Source organism: Lonchura striata, chromosome 4 (assembly GCF_046129695.1).
Source record: "Lonchura striata isolate bLonStr1 chromosome 4, bLonStr1.mat, whole genome shotgun sequence".
NCBI lineage: Eukaryota > Metazoa > Chordata > Aves > Passeriformes > Estrildidae > Lonchura > Lonchura striata.
Window position 1 is genome coordinate 44,868,226 of NC_134606.1, and position 15,657 is coordinate 44,883,882.

General features: G+C 39.5%; 1 protein-coding gene across 1 annotated transcript in view; it reads right to left on the reverse strand.

The window, feature by feature from the left end:
• Positions 1-1,130: 1,130 nt before the first annotated feature.
• The window catches only part of LOC110471736 (transmembrane protease serine 11E), a 39,664-nt gene continuing 25,137 nt past the window's right edge, over positions 1,131-15,657 (reverse strand). The window contains exons 5-10 of the mRNA XM_021532660.2: positions 15,405-15,568; positions 6,777-6,815; positions 4,593-4,788; positions 3,570-3,829; positions 2,640-2,782; positions 1,131-1,292 (exon numbers count right to left, since the gene is read on the reverse strand). Of these exons, the coding sequence (XP_021388335.2) occupies positions 1,131-1,292; positions 2,640-2,782; positions 3,570-3,829; positions 4,593-4,788; positions 6,777-6,815; positions 15,405-15,568 (964 nt within the window). The remainder of the gene's footprint in view (positions 1,293-2,639; positions 2,783-3,569; positions 3,830-4,592; positions 4,789-6,776; positions 6,816-15,404; positions 15,569-15,657) is intronic.

Consider the following 15,657-nt stretch of genomic DNA (forward strand, 5'->3'; position numbering starts at 1 on the left):
GTAAGGATTGGATTTACTCTGAAGTTCTTATTGGGACTGTTCTTTAATATGAAATCACTCTTCATCCTCATAAGACATCCATATTCAGGATCATATTCATTCATGGCAGAGATTAATCCATCAGTGAAGTATCAGTAATTGCTTGCTTTGCAGTGAGATGGTTTCTGCTGGCTGGCATGCCTATGGAAAAGCATGCTGTTTCTTGATCAAAAAAGGTAGTTCCCAGTTCTACTGTGGCAAATATATTTTTTTTCCTTTACAACAAATTTAAGTGCCATATTTATATCTAATGAGATTGTTCATGGGGGCACACAAAAAAAAAAAAAACAGTTTGGGTAAAGCTTGTGTTTCTGCATCTGAAGCATACTGTGTGTTGAACAAAGTAGATCTAGAAGACAAGTACAGAGGTAGCAGCACAATGTTGTGATGAAGCATTTCCACAATAGGAACTTCAAGCAACTTGAACTTCACAGAATCCACAAAAACATTCCTGTTTAAAATGTGATTTGCAATAAGGACATCAAGCTTTTCTCTTTCCACTTCTAACCTACTACGAGCACAGAAATCCTACTTTTCTTTAGCCAGGACCTAACCTCAGTCCTGCTGATCCACTTCTAGTTACCAAGGAGCAAGGTGACCATCCAGGTTCTCAGCTGGAGTCAGTGCAGATTATAGTCCCTAACAAGAATAATCATCAAGGGTCCACTTTGCTAGAAACACAAGCGTGACAGCATTTGCTTCATTGGAGGAGGAAGATTCAGCTGCAGACCTTGCCCGTGGCTGAAGAAAAAATTTTTTTTTCTTTTTTTTTTCCCCTGGAAAATGTTTGCACGTATGAAGCAGGTAAATAGGTAGCTTTTAAACTTAATTTTAATGATGTCGGTTCGTAATTTCTGGTAAGGGAGAAAGTTTCACAGCTCAAAGATGAGGCAGACAATTTCATACATTTAGCATGAATTCAGAAGGAGTTAGGGTCTCTTGACAGCAAAGGTAGCACTTGCTGTAGACCAAGGTTGCTTCAACCAAAATTACATAGGGATATATATACTAAAAAAAATAGCCTTTCAGAATTACAGACAAATATGAGTTACATGTAGCCTATGTAGTAAAATCCATTCTTTACTTTAGAATTAGATGCCTGTTTTTGTGGTAATCCAGTCACGGAAATAAGTCACTCGTGTGTAAACTCCAGGTTTATTTGGCTTGCCACATTCATCTCCCCAGCTCACTATTCCCACGAGGTACCACATCAGTCTAGAGTCTGGAGTAACAAGTGGTCCCCCAGAGTCCCCCTAGAAAAAGAGGAGGGGGAAAAATATTCAATTGATCAGAAGAGAAAATGCAATTCTCTCCACAGACAGGAGGGTCTATCCTATAAGAGAAGCTAACAAACATTATTTTAAGAGCAGCCATTTGTGAAGAATCCAGGCTGTTTCTGAAACTTGAGTCAGAAGTCTGAGGCATTTTCCTTTTTGTCAGGGGACCTCCTGACCTCTGTTTTGGTAAAAAAACTAACAAAAAGCTTCTGTTCTGTTTTGTGATACACTACTTCCCACCTGCCTTGTCTTCTTCCTTGTACAGAGTATGGAAACACCAGTTTAGGCAGCAATCTAAGAGAACATGAACCTTTTTTTTTAAACAGGTTTTATAGTAATTGCTATTCGTAAAATAAATAATTTCAGTCACTTTCAGCAATAATATTTAAAAAGGAGATTAGAGCTCCTTTTTGCTTGGAGCTTTCATCAAGAACTTGGTCTTCTAGTTAGATGATATCTCCTTAAAGTATTATCCACTTTCCAAGGCTCAATTTGATACTGTTAAGAGTACGACATGGTAATAATAGTTAAACTGGAACCTTACAGGCTGAAAGGCAATCCTCACACAACAGACCAAATTCCCCAACTTTCACCAAAATTATTTACTGAAATAAACAGCAGTTGCACCCTTCTGCTTAGGTCGTTTCCGTGCTGAGCCAGGAACAGAGGAATGAGCTTCCCAGGCTTACTCTGCAGGGACTTTGTCTTTGGGCAAAAATCTGTAGGACTGGGATTGAGGGAAGAGTCTGTATTAAATCAGCACTTTAAGAGTACAATCTTTAAAATAGCATCAATAGAAATTATGTTTTTAAAAGTTATCACTATGGAAATATTTTTGTTTGTACATAAGCATTTCCTTGCAATATTTGCAAACCTTCAGCATGCATGTTTCCTTCCCATTCTTTTACGCCTACCTTTCTTATAGCTATCTTTGTTTCAGACAGTTTTCTTTTCACTGAGCCAAGTCTCTTATCAAAGTTCACATTGTAACAGATCTGTTATGATATGATCCAGTCCAGAATGTAATTTCAGTGAGAAACAGTGCATTTTTTTTGGTAACTTAACATTCTTAACCTTCTTTCTTCTCATCTCTACAGATGTCTGGTATTAGCTACTTAAGACATTTAATTTTTAGCTCATAATTAGTATAAGAGCATTTAGTGCTAAATGATGTGTAATAAATGCTATTTCACTTTACACCTAAATTACTGTTTGAATGGAGTCTATTCAAAGGACTAATACACTGTATATTAAGATTTGGTCAACCAGATGCTGCAGTCAGCATTAAAATAGTTTTTCTTTCTAATTTTCAGCTACAATTACCTGACAAGCATCTACTCCTCCTTCCAAGTATCCCGCACACAACATCCTGGGTGTTATGTCCCCATCATACACTTCTTTTCTGTTGCACGTTTCTGAGTCAATAAGTTTCACTGTTGCCTCCTGAAGAGTATTTGGGGCTGGACCTGAGAGAAAATACGATTTGGGTATTTATCAACATAATTACTTTGCAGTAGTTAATATACAGGAAGAATGTTTAATGTCCTCTTATTGAGGACCAGCTTGACTTGGTTTAATGTGGAGATTTTGCTTGTTGATCTGCCTAGGTCAGGCTCTTAAGGAGAATGTACACAGAATCACAGACTCACTTAGGAACTGTACCATTTAGACTGAAGTAATGATCACATGGTACACAGCACGTTAAGTGTAAAGCTATACATTTAACACATGTTCCATAAGACAAATTCCATATTCCATGGAACACAAATTACCTAGCAATTTGAGCAAATGGTACAAAATGAAGACATATTTATTCCATTGCTAAATCTGCTCTTAGTGTGGCCTGGTAAGAGTGTGAGCTTGGGTAATCCACAGCTCACTATGCACATTTACCTGAAAGCTCACAGAGTTATCTGTAACTTCTGATGAGTGCTGGCAAAATAGTTTTTTAGGTTCTATGTAAACATGTACATGGCTGGACTACCTGTCTTAGGAATTTACAATATGAAATGGAAAGGCTGGGAAAACAGAAGAGTCTTTTTTTTTTTTTTTTTTTTTTTTGCTCCAGTGGACTGTAGTTCTGTCTTTACCCACTCTAGTTTTAAAACAAGAAACTGATGCCTACAACTAAACAAACCTATTGCAAACATTAGGCTTTGCTGTCATATCACATGTGGCTACAGAAGTTATATCAGTTCACTCGGAGCTGCTGTTTATGGACCATACAGGTCACGGGGCAGACTCAGGACTCACCATCATTGGTGAGAGCTCCCCAGCCTGTGATGACAGCATAAATATTGTAGGGAAAGGTTTGAGATGGCTCTGGCAGACAGACACGGTGTACGCTGCTCGTGAACTCAACTCGTTTGGAGAGCTGCACAAGCGCAATGTCATAGTCGTGTTCTGGGTAGAGGTAATTCTCATGGATAATAATTCTCTTCACTGATCGCTTCAAGCTTGGTGGCTTCAAAAGAGCTCCAAAAGTAGCAGTCCACTTCTCAGGGTGAGTCATGCTGAAAAAGGTAAGAGTGCTGTAAGTATTTTGCTGTAAATATGTGTTTGGGACTTTAAATTTGCAGAGTATCTTTCCTGTAAAACTTCTTGAAGTCAGCTCCCTGTTAGACAGTTGTGGCATCCATCACTTTCCATAACACTACTGTGGGCTGCTGCTAGAAGAGGGCACTCCTGCATTCCCTCCTCAGCCATGGTCTTGTACTCCTCCCCTGCTCCTTGTCCCTGATCTAACCTTTGTGTGGCTATAGGGTGTCATCAAATCCAAAAGCTCTTCTGCTGTAAACTCTTCATTTCTGTTGCTCTTTTTGCACATTGATAATCTGTTCCATCTTAAAATACCTTGCAGCTTCACAACTGCCATGCTTTAAACAAAAAACCCTGAACAGAGGTGCAGAACATGGGATGGTAGCTGCTGCAGTGGCAGCAACCCCATTGTAACACGAAGGCATATGTTTAAGAAATGTAAATGTAACAGGAAACAAATACTCCACCATTTTACTCACCTTACCTTTTCTGCACTTTTTTGGTCAGTATGCCAAGTGACTATTGATTTTCACTCATAAAATTGCCAATTCTGCTCCTGAGGGTCAGTCTTTAGTTTCTCATTGAAACATCCAGCTGATGGGCCTACTTAACTTTGCCTTTTCTCTTCCAAAATTGCTTGTCGGAGAAAGAGTCAGGGGTATGGTGCAAACCTGGAAAGCCACACAGCTTGATAGAGAAGGGGAACATTCTGCTGCAGCTTCTAAGATAGGAACTTACTCTCTGAAGCAGTGAGCTGCAGACACCAGCCATGTGTTGCTGATGAGTGTTGCACCACAGCGATGGATGTTATTGTACTGCAAACTGGCCTGCCAGGGCCAATCCCCAGTCTCTGCAGAAGACAATCCCCCAGCGATTCGCAGCGATGAGGATTTTGCCATTGACTTGACTGATCTATTCTGCCGTAACCCACAGACTGTCAGGAAGGACAAAGAGAGCATTAGCTATTCTTCTGTTTCATAAATCCTGCAAATGGCTGTGGGAAACATATGTAAAATTACACACCACCTATGTTCTGTAAAAATGTATTGACATCAACAAGAAAACATACCTTCAACCAGCCCCTCAAATCAGAGCTCCTCATGCACTACCCATGTGTTAGAAGCCTGAATGAACAACTGACTATCATGAAAAGCCATGATGGTCAAACATTCAGGCTTATCTGTGTGAGCAGCCTGACTCAGGAATCAAAACCTTCACCGCACACCCAAGACAATTCCCAAATAGAGGCATTGCCAACTTTAGTGTCTCAGGTAATTTCTCATTAGGATAAAATATTAACAAGGCAAAACCTAGAATGGGAATGATCCAAGTTGTGGGGTTTTACCATGCATGCATGCAGATTACATCAGCAAGGTGTCACCTGGTAACTGATCACTGCAGTCTGCAAGTGGACCTGGAGAGGCACTTCATGCAAAGAGCATCACACTACTCCAACCAGAGATGACAAAAGGCATGGATACCTCCAGCATGGTATTCATCCATAACACAAAATAAGCATTTTTATCCAAACCCAGAGAGAAGTTGAAATATCCAGAGTTTCAGTTATTAAACTCAGGATATTAATGAGCAGCAGAAGCTCCTGCATAGCTTTAGAAACTTCCTCCATGAACAGACCTACTTCAGCCGTCTTCTCCCATCCAAAAAGCATCAAATCCATCCTACCTGGACCAAGACCCACTAGTTTTCATCCAGGTCCCAATCTCAGCTATATATTAGGCAAGTTGACACACAGGACTATCCCAATTCATTGAAAAAGAGACAGAGATGAGAATTATTTGCATAATGACCACACAATCCAAACCATTGTTGCACTGCTCATCTCCCAGACAGTGACCCAGGAGGGGGCCAAAACAGAACTTGGTAATTCATCACTGAGGAGCTTCCAGCCCCAGGGCCCTTGAAGTCCTCAGAAGTGAAAAACTGGAGCCACAGAGAGTGTTATCTCATCCCTTCCCTGCTAGGATCTGCACATTATGTTAATCGTACTTCATGGTCAAAAGCAGTGGGAATACACCAGCAGACTGAAAGCTGTTCTTAAATTTAGAAGAAGAAAGAAAAGTTACACCACACTGAGGAGTTCATGGACGCAGTGTAAAGTCTGCCCTCTTCTGATATTTAAAACCAAAATGAAGGAAATCAGTGAAATCTAAATCTACCTGTCCAGAAGATTTGTATAAAAGGCAAACTTCAGAATATACCATAGTTCATAAGACTGTGTGAACTACCGTTTTTACCTCCTGAAAGCTCTTTATAATCTTCAGTAACTGGTCCTAAATCTGCACAATCCTGCCAACCACCTGAGCAGTCAATGTTCAAAACACAGGGAATAAACTCAGTTTTATCAGTGCCCCAGAACACCAGCACCTACATCAGACCTAAAAAGTGATATAATTTAATATTCTGTTGTTTGACAGCTTATTGCTAAGGAACTGACCAAACCTTCTCAGAGTTAAAAGAAAAACAACTTGTAAGCAAAGATAGCTTTTATGACTATTTTATCTCCAAGCAAGCTGACTTCTTTCTCTGAAAACTTAAAAAAGCATCTCTAAAATAAGGTATCTCTATTTAATCCCTACAGCAATGCATTGAGAACACCAGTCATATTTCCATATATTTCCATGAAGAACAATTTTGTGCTGTCAGCCATTCCAAATTCCAGAACATTTTGGTTATAATTACAGGCTGATGTAACTTTTATGCATTTCCTTGTGGTACCTCTCTCCTTTCAATGGGTGCTAAAGAAAATTACAAAGTCCCGATTTCTGAGAGTACAAGGTCACATTCATTAGACAGAAGGAGGAGAAAAGGCTTTAAGGGCCAGGAAAAGTGCTCAGGGACTCTTAATGCTAATTTAAGAAGTTGGAGGTGAGATTTCTGATGTTTAAAAAAAGCCTCACTTACTGTCATTGAAAATGGCTTCTGCTCTTATTGGATCCACATCTGAAACAAAGAAACAAACAAACAGTCAGGGTAAAGCCAGGCCAGCACAGACAAGATTCCTCATCCTCATGGTCATCCTCCTTCAGCTATTTGAGTACAGGGCACACAGGAGGCATGGCTGAGGGAGCTGCTAGAGAAACCAGGCTAGCTCATATGTGTTCATGTTCATGTGCTAGCTCTTGTCCTCCTCTGCAGTCAGAGTTGTCTGAGGACCAGAGACTCATCCAGCCCATCCTGCTGGCCCCCGGTGTTTCTGGAGAGGAGTACAGACAAAACAACTCTTGTATTACTCAGGAGCTACAATTTTGTTGGGGAGAAATCTTTATGGCGGAAAATTTTGAAGCTCCTCCTTTTTGCAAAAAACAAACAAACAAACAAACAAACAAACAAACAAAAAACCAACTGTTCACCTATTACATCCAAGAGAGGACTGGAGGAGATCTAGTACTCTGTACCCTCTTCAAGATCAGAAGGACTCACTTTACTGCAGCAATGGAAGCTTACAATAGCAGTGGCTCACTCTCCTTTCTCCTATCTTATTGGTACACTAATAATACTAAAATAGATTGTTCATAGCAATTTATTGCATGATAGCATGATAGCATATTGCATGATAGCAATGCATTCCTCTCCTTTAAGATGCATGTTGTATGTTTACTGAAAATATGGCATGCATGTGCTGACAATAACAAGCATTGGCTAAGGTTTAAATCTATCCCTTTTCTTCCAGAATGCTGTTTTTCACTGGAGCCACCACTGTAGTTCCCAGCATTTGAAACTATTTTAAAAATAATACTATTTAAAAAAAAAATCACATTTTCAATACAGTTTTTAAAATATATAGTGATTCTATACTAGTGTCAACAACTTTATATTTTGTGTCTGGATAGACTTTTTCAGCAGATTCCTATCCTTATCCAATTCCTTCATTTCTCTTTGCTGCCACACAGAATATTATCCTGGCTTTAAGCCAAACCCACCCCAAGTCAGGAGGAGTCTCTTTTGAATGCAAAGGGCTCTGGCTTACACTTGTCACCTGTTGGGTTTATATCACAAGTGTTTTGCTTGCAGGCTTGACACTCCCTCAGATATGCTGGGTGAATTGTCTTTTTGCAATCCACCAGTACCAGACCTGTGCTCACTCATTTCTTAATGTGGCAGTAAGCATATTATGATAGAAAAAGGGAAACAAGCAGAACTCCAGCACACGTACAGCTTGTCTGCAGGGAATGTTACAGACCAAAGGCAGTGCCAGGGCTGCCTGGCATGTGTGTGTGTAACCACTGCTTTATTTTATAAGAATGGGAGATGGGTTAAAATTGGACATTTATATAGCAACACAGTCTATTTGCTATAGAAGGAACTTAAGTCTTATTCACTATGAACAGGAACTGTTCACATTATGAAGATAATTACATTTCACTGGTGGGCAAGACACAACTTCCAAGGTCCTCCTTCAAATAAAAATGTTCATTTGTACTTTCTCAATTCATATGAGAAAAGGAAGAAAACACTAAAAGTACATGTACTTTTACATTTCAGTAACACTAGTTGTATTCTGTGAATTTCCATGGATAATATGGTTGGTTGTCTCCTAGAATCCTTACATCAAAATGGAATAATACTACAGAGCAAAAGCTAGGTCAGCAGAGGGATTCAGCAGTGGTGTAAACATGACTGTTTGCTAAACTGTACTAAGAATTTGGCCACTTCCCCTGTATTTATATTGGCTAGAAGTGCTTTGAAAAATCTGGCCCTACTTGTTTCTTTCAAATATGATGAGCACCCAGTGTTTTCCTAGAAATTCATACAGCCTTCAGACCTAGTTCATCATTTGAGTCATACCAATACTTTATATCTGGAAACTGGTAAGAAACCAACAAACATAACTCACAATGAAAGAGGACATTGCCTTTAAGTGCAATACTGACAACAATGTTTTATTGCTTTTCTTTGGGTGGAGAGACATTTACCTCATAATTCGTAATTATAAAGCCTGCAGCCAATAATCATCATTTACATTATGTTGCAAAGCTCATCGAGGAGACAAAAGGAGCAACCAGCTTGTTCAAGTGCAGTGCCGGAAGCAATTCAATTGGCATGTTCCCACTGCATCAAGTTTTGCTGTGAGTCACAGGTGCTCTGTATGTATCTCTGTTTGCCTTTGTATGAGGCACCTAGAAAAAAGTACAAACCTCACATGGGCAAATTTTACCCATTGCTTCCAGCTGGATCAACTTCTGTGTAATTGGAGAAACGAGCCTTCCACACACACAGTGCCAGTCCGTACATCTTTGAAAGTCAGTGTATCTTACAATATATCCCTACTCTGCAACTGCTCCACTCTCTCCTACCCATCCACTGCTGAAGGTAAAAGGCCAGTGATACTCTGTTAGTAAATTCAGGGCTGTATTCACTAGGGTAGGGTACCAAATGCAGAGCATATGCATGTGTTTGGAAAACTGAAGTAACTGACCCTATTTTCAGATAAGCTGAGCCCACAGTAGATCAAAAGCAAGGAGCACTTTGGGTTACATGATACCACTGAAAATCAGGTTGCTTACTGGTTTACCATGCTAGGGGGGCTTGCCTTCATTTGTTAGCATCTTCACATTTTGGCCTGTTGAAGAGCACAGATGTTCATGTTGTGCCAGCCAACATGTTGCAAGCCCTGCCTTGAAGCAGTCACTCGTAAGGCACAAGAGAAAATTTCTCTGCCCTGCTCATTTACTAGTTGCCCTAGTTGCTTGCACTATCAAGAAAAAGCATCAATTAATAACAATTAAAGTGTCAGATCTTGTCCCAACTGCATATGGCTGCAAAAGTAGTTGTTTGTGCCACATTTAGGAAAACTGTTCAAGATTCTACTGTAAACAAGTTCAACTTGAACCTGCATTGAATACCTGTAAAACGGAGCTTGCTAATGAATTTAAGCTTGCTTAACTTTAATGATAAAATGAATGTTTAAATTAAAATGGCAGCAAACTATTGAAATGCAGCTTAGGGATTCCATTTCTCAGAAGAGGGGTCTGTTCTCCAACTGGGCAAACAATTTTGTTAGTATAATTATTTTATATATTTATTAAACAAAATAACTCTAAAACACACCTAAATTCTTAATTTCTGACTAACTTGCACTTATTATTTAAGGCTAATATATTATCAGTAAAGACCTTTTTTACTCCTCAACATATGTGTTTGAGCAAACTTGGAAGGAAATGCTCATAGTTAAGTGCAGAGAGAACGGGATATCTTATCTGTGAGGGGTTCAGAGGTTCCTATGGAAAAATGTACTCACTTTGCTACATCTCTAAATAATGTCAGTTTTCCACAGAGTTCAGTGTTTATGTTAAAAGGAAAAGATCAGACAGAACTCAATGAAGTAAGAGTATCAAACATTATATTGACATAGTGCAAGCAAGGCATTCAAATTAATTTTTGGGGATATTATTTTCAGCATAGAAAGGGCCAGAGATGGCTGCAAAATTAAAGATGATAAATCCTTTAAAAATCTGATGCAGTTTTACCCAATTACATAATTTTTCACAGATGTTGATTCATAAAAGAAACTTGATTTTTTAAATATAGGTTTCTACACCTACTGATTTTCCAGATGTGAAAACAAATCTTCTAGTCTCAAAACCAAACCGGCTGTTCCATCCTCTACTCTATCAACTTCCTCCATCTTGCTGTTCTAAGATGTTTTTTCACACAGAGAAGCCAAGGTAGAGATTATCTTAAAAGGGATATGAATGGAGGAAATGATTGTAAACAAAAATAAGAAAGAGTATGTGCTTCAATACTTATAACACATTCTTGGAAATGCATTTGAAGCACACCTTTGGGGAATGCACCAGGGATCAGAGAAAGCATTTTTCCCACTGTCCTTCACCATATTTTAATAACAACTTTCTTGAATGGAATAAGAATTACAAAATTCTCAGCTATGTCAGAAACAGGAGCCTCACCCAGAGTTATGTAGGGAAACAACTGCACATGCAGACAGACAAAAAGAGGATCACTGGTGAGTTTCAGTAGGTCACCAAGCTGGGCAGATGAGAGGAATGTCACAGAGTGCATGTCCTGCAGTGTAGACAGAGGTGGGGATAATAGCTCTGCTCTAATGTTCTTTAATTATGGTAAAGACCACAAAGGTCTCAAGTACTAGAGGAAGTGGGAATAAGAGCAGTGAGCAGCAGATTCAGTCATGTTCCAAAAACTGTACCTTAAAGGAACTACAGGAATTTCCTGAAAGATGGAAAAACATGAGCTTTGGGCTTAGCAGGAAAGGCATGTTCTTGTTTGTTACATAGTTAATACATCCTAAAATATTTCTCCACTAACTTCCAATATTCTCTCTGCTAGCAACAGGAATTACCTCTCCAGATTCATGCACCTTTGTAGAAGTAGCAAAACATGGCTTAGATACAGGTGATGCAATTCTCATTCCTTCAACAGAGTAGAGTAACCTGATAGAGACACGACAACAGCTTTGTGCCTCTAATTGTCCCTGTCACCCAGCTGTTCCCTCCCTGCTGATGTTCACTGCACCTGTCCTCACATCTGTGGCTCCCTCCACTGTCCCCATCAGCATCTTAACCCTGACCATGAGGCAGACATAGGTCCATACCTCACAGCTCCATCTGGTTGTCCCGAGGAGGGATCTGCTATGTACCAGTCCTGTAGCAGGTATCCAAACAGATGCAATTTTTAGCACTGCTTTTCTTCCTGACCTACACTCATGCCTGAGCAGAAATCAATGTCTCTTACTACAGTAAAGGCAGCCCAGATTGCTCTCAACCTCTGCAGACAAGGCAGGGAAAAACCAAGGTCTGAGTGAGAAAATCAATTAAATTAATGTATCTGGGTCATGAGAAGAGAGGTCAAGATGACTTTCTGCTTAATGCCTTTATCACAAGCATATCCTTGCAAAATATTTATTTTAAAATACATTTCAGTCCCTCCCATTTCAATCATTCTCTCTAGACTCTTACTGAAATGTACCACCTTGTGCCAAACTAGTGACCTCAAAGTGAAGAAATATCAGATCTCCACTGTTTCCCAATGTACAGATGCATGTTCAGTTCCACTCCCCAGAGATGCTGTTGTGGCTGATAAAGTGCAAACAATCCAGACTGCTCCATACATTATTTGACATGGAACATTCCTCATCAACCCTGTCAGACACTCATCTGCATGACTCCCACAGAGGACTTGATAAAGAATTAAGAATCTGTCTGCCAGGTTCTGTACTTGGTAGTTGTTAGGAGCTTTAGCAAGCCCCAGATGCCAGATGAATAGGAACAATAACAGTTGGCTTGTTGATCAAAACCAATTCATGACTCATTATTCGTGGTCAAAACCTTTGGCTGTGCAACAGATGGGAATACTTCCTACTCAGTTTGAACAGTGCCAGTGATCTTGCAACCAGCTTCTTTCTGACATCAGAAGTACAATCCCAAAAATACATTTTGGGATACTTCCAACCTACCTGACAAAGGGAAATAGTCTGGCAAGCTCCTCTACACTTTACTTAATACGGATCCAGACTGTCAGGTGACTCTACCTCTAACCAAGAAACCCTCAGGAAAATAAATCAGCCTTGTAGAAGAACTCTTTGTTGCCAGAACTATACAAAAGGAAAACTGCAACATCTTCTTTCAGTGCCAATGGAAGAGCAAGTCCTAACATGGGTGTTTCCAAGGCATCTGACACTTTGATATCTCACTTTGATTGCCTTTGCACTGCTCTTCAGGGAAGGTAGGAATTAGTTTGCTTAATTCTTCACTGAAGACTTGGCTTCTAGTGGGGTTTGTACACAAGTGCAAAGAATTCTATCAGTTCTTATTCTCTATCAAAATCAGAGGGAACGTATGGATGTAAACCATCCTTGACCAGAGGACTCTGTTGTCTAGCTAAATAAGAAAGTAGGAATTTCAGTAATAATGCATTTGAAGGTACCCTGACAAAAATGTATTTTTGCAGTTCTATGTAAAGAACATCCACAGTTTAGTGGCAGAAAAAACAGAGACAGTATTATGTTGTTTTCCTTGAAGTTTTGCACATTTTCTATTTTCTCACGTATGTATGATCAAGGTTCTTTTAGAAAAAAAAGAACTAAGAAAATATTGTCAGTGTAGATTGTATCCCCTTTTTATTCCAATCCTCAGGAATGCAGAGGCAAAGAAAGTTCTACACCTGGTCTGGCAGACTCCTTAGTGTTGTAGCGCTGCTGTGAACTACAGCTTGAAGGTTCCAAGTGTAGCACCCAGTTTGGAGGAGTTTGTTGGACTGATTCTGAAGGCAAATACTTGTGAGTGAAGCACAGGTTGAGACATGGTGTTGAACAACAAGGTGATTATTTCAGGGGAGGAAGACTCCCCCTAGCATGTGATATAAATAAGTGCCTGACCTGGATTTGTTCAACTAGTGAACTATGCTTAGCTAAACTGAACTATATCATGGCCCCCTAAATTAGAATCTTTTGATAAGGTGGTTACAAAGAACAGGTTAATGATTTTTTACAAGCCATTATGAAAATGACATTCAGAAGATGCCTTAGGATAAATAAGGATTGCAGCTGGCAAAAAGATACAATGAAGCAAGATTTAGAAAGGTGGCTGCAGAGCATGGAAAAAATCTAGGGCTTCTTAAGTTCCCATGGTTTAAATTCTAATAGTGGACAAGATATTTCAGGAGGGGAGAGAAAATTAGAAAATGCAAAACGTAGATTCTTCTCTGGACCTTTAGGATCTGTTGAAAACTGTCATTTCTCCCTGGTGTGAGGAATAAGTTTTATGAATTGAGACCAGTGCCTCCTCTAAAAGCACAGGAGCTCTCCATTCTATACTTTTCTCCTGAGTGAGTCCACCTGAGATGGCAACACCATTCAGGAGCTGGTCTAAGCTTCATATCACTGCTGAAATCCTACTAGTAAAGAAAGATCAGAACATTTTTTTGGACAGCCTTTTATTGTTGTCTCTTAGAAATGCCAAGGTATTGTTTATGTTCCTTTGTGTCACTCCTAGCACTTGCACAATGCTAGCCCTGTAAGGAGCAGCTGACCTGTGCAGCCAGTGTTTTATGGTTAGGCTGGGAGAGCCAAGAAAAGCAACACAAAGTTTGTCACACAATTTTGATAAAGTAATAGAGATGCCATCTCTTAGTGAGACTATTTAATGAAAACATTGCCATTCAATTGCATTAGCCAATTTTTTAATTAGCTATTAGTGCACTACTGTAACATTCCTGGTGCAGTTCAAGGTCAACTAAAAGAGTTTTGACTTGCTTCCCACATTTACCAGACTAAATAAAAGCAGCTTGACTTGATAAAATCACAGTCATTTTCTAACAATATTTTTTGCACTCTTTCCAATGTAAATTCCTTTATGTAAAGTATCAAATTAAACTGAAGATTCAAAATTCACTAACTCATCACCCAACTGTAAACAAAAACAAATCCTTTTTAATCTCTCTGGTGCCCACACAGTATTTTTATCAGGGAGAATTTACATGTGCACTTTGTTGAACAGGAACTACTGGCATATAAACAACACTGCAGGGAAATGGTGATTACTTGCCCAGAGGGATGTCACCTATAATCCTAAGCCATTCCAAAGGGGAAGGCTGGTTGGCCCATCAAGAAACAATGGGAGTGTGACAGCTCATATTTGAGTTTCATTGCATTACCACAATGCAAATACATGCCCAGTGCAAGCACCAAGTTGCTTCTGCTCATTTCTGAGTGGGAGGAAGTCTGGATCCATCCAGCATAGAATCTGGCCCAGGTTTCCTGTTCTCTAAAAAAAGCTGTCTAACCTCTGCAGATTTCTGCTGGTTCAAGCACTGTGGTGTGGAATAGCAAGCAGCAAGCACCCACCCTATTACTGTACTGTCACTCCTGCACTTAGGAGTAAGCATTTCTGCAAAAACAAATGGAGCAAGTATCTGTCCCTAGCTGTCAACCAGCAACTCATCCTTGAAAATCTGACACAGAGAAAAATTGCTGACTATATATAACTGAAGCCAAGACAGAGACAAGATTCTAAGCCTGCACAAATATTCTGTAGCAGAACCAAAGTGTAGAAGGTAAATGCAGATAGCCTTCATATCCTGCAGATTCACGTCTGCTTTGTGAAGAAGGGGATAAAATCCCTAGCTGAGAAGTCATGTAGATAAGAATGTTATGCCTTTCTTTCCCTTTCCTCTGGGGAATTTGGAAGGATTTTGATCCTCCCACCAAATATTATTTTTTCAATGCATTGGTTCTTTCCCCTTGTCATCAAAATATACTTCCTGTACTTTCAGGCTCCATGCCAGTAATACAAACTTGGTACTGCAGTTTGGAGTAAGGCTGAGGCTGTACTGAAAAACCACAAATTAACTGCTCTCAGTTATCTGTATTTAAGATATTTTTTTTTAATTTACGGGGGTTTGCCGCTGATTTTGGTCTAACTTAAGAAGCATGAAAGACTGTCATTCAGACACAGAAACATCAAAAGCTATCATCAAAAGGGAAAAAAACAAGTCCCATCAATTAGAAAATGGAAAAAAAAAAAAAAACTTTAAAAAGAAATGTAATATACTTACTTGAGATGGTAGAAGATTGGACATTTATTCGCAGAGGCCCTGTGTATTTTTCCAGGCCCCTCTGTAAGATCCTTCCAACTCTTTCCCTCAATGCTTCTTTAGAATCCGTAGAGGAGAACCAGAATGTGAGCAAAGCCTCTGCCATCACGCCATCAGTATCTGGGCTACAAACCAATGAAAGAGTCTCATTACCTTCAGCCCACTTCTGCATTTCTTAGCTTTTATCTTAACTCCTCTAGCAATGGCAATGTGA